At 46.0% G+C, this 6734-nt stretch overlaps 1 protein-coding gene across 5 annotated transcripts; it reads right to left on the bottom strand.

Annotated features, from left to right (window-relative positions):
- Positions 1-315: 315 nt before the first annotated feature.
- Positions 316-5651, bottom strand: LOC148034129 (uncharacterized). Of its 5 annotated transcripts, none has more exons than XM_087682162.1 (17): positions 5377-5651; positions 5197-5294; positions 4984-5095; positions 4669-4818; positions 4286-4545; positions 4069-4143; positions 3593-3928; positions 3357-3455; positions 3153-3221; positions 3001-3051; positions 2888-2915; positions 1702-2789; positions 1472-1597; positions 1223-1384; positions 1045-1099; positions 801-958; positions 316-721 (listed from the first exon to the last, which is right to left on the bottom strand). In XM_087682162.1, exons 1-17 carry the CDS (start codon positions 5429-5431, stop codon positions 575-577), a joined length of 3069 nt encoding a protein of 1022 aa, XP_087538288.1. In that variant the 5' UTR covers positions 5432-5651; the 3' UTR covers positions 316-574. The 5 variants fall into 5 exon arrangements, with proteins under 5 accessions (XP_087538288.1, XP_087538286.1, XP_087538290.1 ...); XM_087682160.1 differs by having other exon boundaries at positions 317-721; positions 4286-4551; XM_087682164.1 differs by having other exon boundaries at positions 317-721; positions 4286-4551; positions 4984-5109; positions 5197-5291.
- Between the last annotated feature and the right edge of the window lie 1083 nt (positions 5652-6734).

Below are 6734 nucleotides of genomic sequence, written 5' to 3'. Positions count from 1 at the left end.
AGTAACAAATCTAGCTTTGATGCTATGAACCTTAACAATATCCTTCTACAAATGTCTGCGTTCCATTAAGAAAACATGTTTGAAAAGTAATTACTTTGAGAACCAAAGTGCAAAGCAATTGAGGTGTAGCCTTGCGAGCTTCACAATGATTCACACTGCGTAAAGAGTGCAGTAGCGAGCGTGGCCAGCAACAGCTACTAGTGTTGAGTAGCTAAAAAGGCCCAATTGGGATGGGTGCGCTAGTTTGAAGTCTTGGTTTGCTTCTCGAGAATACCAACAAATACCAAGTTCAAATATTACTCATGTTCAACTTTTTTCTACATTCGTATAGGAAACTTGGAACACATTATAGTAGAATGGTGCTGTAGTGCAGCAACTTAAAATTCATAGGAGAGAAAACTTTTAGCTTAGTTGAGAAAGCATAATAAGCAGCTGGGCGTCAGTTAATACTAACTAGTAATTTGATACAACCGCCTCTCGATCAATCTCTCTCGAAGCCGAATTAGTATACAATATCGGCCATGTGCACATTTGCTTTAAAAAAGCAGTCTACAAGATTAAGAAAACCAGGCAACTACTCGTGGCAAAGAGAATAGTCCCCAAATCCAATGCACTCCATGACAACTTGATAGCTGGGCGGATGTTTGCCAAAAAATAGCCTCTGCATTGGTTCAAGCAACCTCCGTTTTACGTTGCTCGACCAACGTCGACGTTCTTGCACCTGTACTTCAAAAAATTAACACGAATCTTCTTGGTCCATCTAAGTAAAATCATGCGAAACGAGATGTCAGATTCCCTACCACAAAACTTGCAAATTTACAATCTGGTGACAACACATCCGAGGTGAGATAGTCCGATTCTGAGCCGTCCACAAGAAGATGAGCTGCTGTGCTCCGCTTCTTTCTTTTGGCATCGTGCAGCTTCTGGTAAGTCCTTTGTGTTTCTTGGTAAGTTTGGCCTGCATGCAAGTGCATGTCGGGGCTAGTTAATTCCAGAACAAGGTGGGGTCATCTGGAGGCGAATTAGGGATGAAATATATGTGACCTAAGAGTCCGTGCACGTTAGGGGATACGCGCAATTGTTCAACTTGGAAATTGATCTGCAAGAAACATTAACGAGACTCGCTCAGCCGACGTTCAGCTAGCACTATTCTACATACAACTCAAGCCAAGCCAGCAGTATACATTAATTAATGTACAATTAAGCTGACTATTGCGCTTACGTAGTCTTTTAGTGATCCTCTCTTTCCGAAAGTAGCCCGGACAATTTTGGCAAATAAGTCCAACTCCCCAGGCACGTATATGTGCGCGAAGTTGAGGCCTCGAGTGACGGTAAGGCCATGATCGGCGATAATACTAGTGGCGTTCTTTTCAGTTAACTCCGCCTGCAGCCATCGGCGATGGTTCAATATGCATATAACCCAATAATACGATTTCATATCGAGCTGATCAATTCGTAATAATATTCTTACGTTGTTGAGGAGCAACTTCCATGGATGATGGTGGTGCTGCCTGGTTATAGCGGCTATAGGATCTTCTGCTTGGGCATTGATTACAATCTTTTGGTCTTTGTAAAGAATTCCTAGTTTCGAGATGAACTGTATGACCAAGCTATGAGTGAAATGACCTCTATTCATACATAAACCAAAAGCAGATAAATGAGGAATTGGCATGAATAAATAAGGGGTAGTAGGTACATTACCGTTGATTTTCGGCGCCTGCCGTGGAAGACATGCATGTTAACGTGGACGTTTCTGTCAGAAAGAACGCAGTAGTCGTGTCCAGGCTTGCCATGGAAGTCGAAGCGCTCTCCGTGTTTCCCCAGGAAGTGAGGGTCGCCAGTGATGCTGGAGCTGGAAGAGGAGGAGGGAGGGGGAGGGGCAGGGGGAGCACTCTCGATGGACCCAAAAGGTGAAGGCGGAGGTGGAGATCTCCTTTTTTTGGGAGCTGGCGGAGGTGGAGGAGCCGGAGGGGCGCTCTCGATCATCCCTTCTCCGCCGGGGGGGGGAGGTTGTCTGCCCTTCTTATGAACCGGCGGCGCCCGTGCATCGCTGGAGGAAGGAGGAGGAGGAGGAGAAGGAGCACTCACTACTGTCCTCCCTCGGCCTGAGGAGCCAGCAGGGGGAGGCGGCGGGATCCATCTCTTCTTTAATGTCGGAGAAGGACTTCGAGAGGAATTATTAGCTGGAGGCGATGTTGCAGGCCGATTAGACTTTGTTGCAGGTGGCGGAGGAGCTCGAGACTTGTTGGGTGGTGGGCCAAATGGGGGTTGCCCGCCTTTTACGGGTGACCTTCTGCTAGCTGGAGGAGGAGGAGGAGGAACTGCGCTTGGAATGTTAATTTTTGGTGGAGGAGTGCCGTTAATTATAACAGGAGGCGAAAACGTGGAAGAATTATTAGGCGCTGGTGGAGCCGGCGAAGGCGGCACGTTTGTGAGAGCAGGAGGAGGAGATGCTGGCGGTGGCGATTGCCCTGAGCTAGTGGGAGGGGGAGCAGGTAAGCTGACAGCTGGAGGTGGAGGTGGAGGCGGAAGCGGCTGCTGCGGAGGAGGAGGAGGAAGGGGTGGCGACTCTAGTGCTGGGGCTGCAGGAGATGGAGGTGGAGAAGAAGAAGAAGAAGAGGGAGCTGGTGGTGCAGGAGAGGGCAAGATGGGAAATGGTGGTGGGAGAATATTAATGGGTGGTGGCGCGGTAGATGGTGTTGGATTAATTGTAGCAGGGGGAGATGCACATTCGTCCGGTAACCACGGGCAAAGAGGACCTGGTGGTAGTTCCGACATACACGAACCATCTGCGAGTCACGACTCACAAGATTACCCAAAAGATGCCATTTTTTGTTAGCTTATCGGGGAGCTGCGGTGCAGAATTTGAAGTTATTATTTTACATACCTTGGACAAATCGCATCGAGCGGTCCACCTGCGAAATAATACGAAGTAAGCAGCCCTCATGTAAATACCTTATAATCTAGTACAAAGGAATCAGAGCTGGCCAATTGACGTACCGGGCAGCTTATGTTACAACTGCCTTCGCATGAAGTTGAGTTTCCCGTAATCTACGAAATGCACAATTCCATCCCTTACTAGGAATCGAGAGCGATGATTTACATTTGAATGTAGACGAATTGGAACTAATAAGACAGGCAATGGGTCTCACATATGCAGAGAAGTCACAATTAGTGAAGGAGGCTGAAGAGGCTCGACCAACTTCTACGGACCAGCCATGCTAGTACACAACAACGAAAGTAAATTCATGAGAACAAGACGACGAAGAAAGTAGTACATGCATCGTTATGATTTGTGTATCATAGTTTTCCAAGAAGTACTGGAGAGAGCAGGTGGTGCCAGGTGGGGTATTTACAGAGGCATTGCTGTTAGAGAAACGTGTATTGTAGGCATGTAGCTGGGCTGCTTTTGCTCCTTCTCGACTCGGTTGTACGTCAATGTCGCCACCAACGCCCTGGCATCATATAAACATGCGGGAAAGGCAAGGATTATATCTCTTTATAGGCAAATAAGTCAAACTAAACTAATGATAAACCGGAGTTAAAATTTTACGTGAAGTTAAATAAGTTTCATAATAGGACTACTACTTACTCCAGCGGTGTTGCTCAAGAAAGCGCTGTCCTTGGTGTTGGCGGTGGCACCGCTTGAGGCGAATCCCACCAGCAGGGCTCCGCCGTTATGCTGCGCGCTGTTGTTGACGAAGGTGCAGGTGCTGCAGTCTAGCTGGCCACCGCCTATTTGGGCGCACTCCGGATCAGAAGTATCGCCCACGTATACTGCGCCTCCCGAGCCGGTTGCCTGGTTCCTGTTGAATTCCGTGTTCGACACGCTGGTACAGCTCATGAAACTGCACGATGCCGTGCTTGAAGTCGCACTCGGAGGTACCTTAGCACTTCCCGCAATGTACATGGCGCCTCCCTTATTGGCCTGCATGTACAATGACCCCTCAATGGTGATTAGAATAATGGATCCACAGTACTCTAGTTCATTTGCTAGCCGTTAATGCAACGACAATTGAACGTGTACGCTTCTTTGTTCACTAGGCTTTCGTTTGTAATGTGGGGCACCTTGTTGTTGTAAAAGATGGAGTTGGTAATATACGCTGACCCACCTACTTGCACGGCAACTGCACCACCCACATCCTGACGGATAGTTTTGCGATTGATCAGTACACAATATTGTTTCCAACATCGACTCACGTCGTATTTCATTGGTTTAAAACTGAAAAAAATTATGAGGTTCAAAGGAGATCAATATTCCATCAGCGAGAGATCAGCAACCTACCTTGGCGATGTTGTTAGCAAATTTGACGTTGGAGACGTCCAGCTTGCCACCAGCGTCGGGGGAATTAGCCCCAAGGCCGGTAACAAGGACGGCAGAGCCTTGGTTGCAAAAGCCACCTGTGATCTCGAGATCCTTGAGGGTGAGATAGCCGCTCAATCCCACCAGAAAGATTCCCGATGAGCCTTTGGCGTCCAGCTTGCATTTGGCCTTGTCGCACACGCCTACGATGCTCACCCTGCTCTCGATGGTGGGAAGAATCCCTACACCTTTATTAAAATCCTTCAGTACTTGATTAATTTAAAAAATGAATGGCGGGTTTATACTTCTATCCCAGGTCTGTTTATATGATTAAACAGGATATTAATCTACTTATAACGGTAAACCTTCAAGATCCAAGTTGCTGGTCAGGTAGATCTGCGGTCTTCTGTTGAGCAAGGCTTGAACCAGACACAAAGCATCTCCACATTGAGCCGCTTGTGGCGCTTCAGTCGACAGAGCCCCTGACGAGGCCAGCCTTCGCTGATGAGAACCTCCTGTCCAGAACAAGTAGAATTTCGTCGATTTATCGATAGGAGTCCCCGGATTACGAACTCAATGATAATTGCAAATTGCATGCAGTATGATATACATATATGCATGCGCTGATGTGGAATTATTTACAAGGTGGAAACTGACAAAAGTCAAAACCACCAATTTACCAGCTCGCTCCAACGCTTTGTTACTGCACCCAAACTTTACGTCCAAATGCTTTCCTGCCAGCGCCGGTGTACGAGCGGACCCCGGCAGGCGCTGGGTGGTAAATGGAACGGCCTGCATTAAAGACCCTCCACATATTTCAGCGTCGTCAACATTTTGTTCACTCGCCTCCTAATTAGATTCAGCAGATCAGCATCGCTTTAATAATCCGTTACCTCATCGTTTCCAGCTAATTCTGGCAACTTCCTTTGACTTCCCGATCCATAATTTTCATGGTTCCTTTGCACGGCCCCTGAAATGCAATCAGAACCTGCTGAAGGGAGACGCTCGCTAATTATTAATTACGAATATTAACCACATCAACATCACAATTTGGCATGTCTCCATCTACTTACGTATTGGCACAGAGGCCAACAATTGGAGGGAAAGGAGGAGCATTAGGAGATGCATCTTTCTGGTCCGAGGGCGGGATCAAGAAACAGGAATGGAGTGGGCCGGCTATTTATACGTCGACGCCAGAATCACGATTACTTGACGGGTAGGATTCTTTCTTCTGCGCGGAAAATATTAACCAACAGCACTAGAAGCGTCTTGCAGTGGTAGAGAAACCTACCAGACTAATTCATCGTAAGCTACAGTTGCTTGTTTACTATGAAGAAAGATGGACAGCTAATATACCGTTATCTTATCTTTTATAATAGTAGTGATTGATCGGCTGATATAATCTCACGTCATAACTACCTTAACGTATTCCAATTTCCCGGGAGGCCACGTTAGAAACCGTCTCTTTAAACGGTGAGGGCCGAGGCAAACGTACATGACACGTGGTCAAAATCTACTTCACCAACCCATATTCGATTTTTTCTCTCATATTTTTCGTTAACTCTAGCCTCAATCCCCCCTTTAATTATACTTGTTAAAAGAGTGGGGATGCACCCGGGGCTAATAGGGGGAGGGCAACTCGAGTCCCCTTGTTAGCCTTGGCCCTTGGGTTGTTATAAGAGTTGGTTTGCATCCGGGGCTAATAGGGTCAAAGCAACCCCACTTTCCCTATTAGCCCTAGGTCACACTTAGGGTTGGTGGAGCTCAAAATTAATTTAATGCTAACTTAACGCTTAGAGTGCTAACCTATTATGTTTCTTCCTTTTTCATCATTATAGACTCATGATTGCTAGCTACCAATCATCCTTTCTCTCTTTCTAGATATTCTAATGAGTTGCCAGGCATTCTCTTACCTCACCCCACATTGTGACCAATGGGGCAAGGGAAGCACTAGAGTCCTTGGCATGACCCAGATGTCAAAGCCTCAAGTGTAAATATATGTCTTATGCCATTTCTTCATCTTTCATTTCCTTTATGGTGTCTACACATAATATGTGGCTTCAACATAACAACATCATGGGTCTATTGCAATGTTTTTAGTAATGTAATTGGTCTATAAAAAAATCCCCCATTGTCACTAAAATTGCCCCACCTAAAGCATTGCCATAAAACCATTGATATTTGCATCACTATTAACAATGGTTACATTGTCACTATTACCATCCCTATTAACATTACTATATCAATGCAAATAGTGATAGATGCAATAAAAATAGCGATGCTAATAATGATAGTTGCAAGACAAAAATATTTGTGTAATAGGCCTCTGCACCCTTGCCACCCTTCTAGCTACCTTAGGTTGAAAACAAGAACCTACCACATTGGGTTGAGGACCACATCTTTGCTATTAATAGCACGTATATAAAAAATG

Source organism: Lygodium microphyllum, chromosome 7, assembly GCF_053477565.2.
Source record: "Lygodium microphyllum isolate KBCC chromosome 7, Lygodium_microphyllum_v1.1.10, whole genome shotgun sequence".
Lineage (NCBI taxonomy): Eukaryota > Viridiplantae > Streptophyta > Polypodiopsida > Schizaeales > Lygodiaceae > Lygodium > Lygodium microphyllum.
Note: the sequence above shows the minus strand (reverse complement) of the source record. Positions and strands in the feature narration are given on the sequence as shown.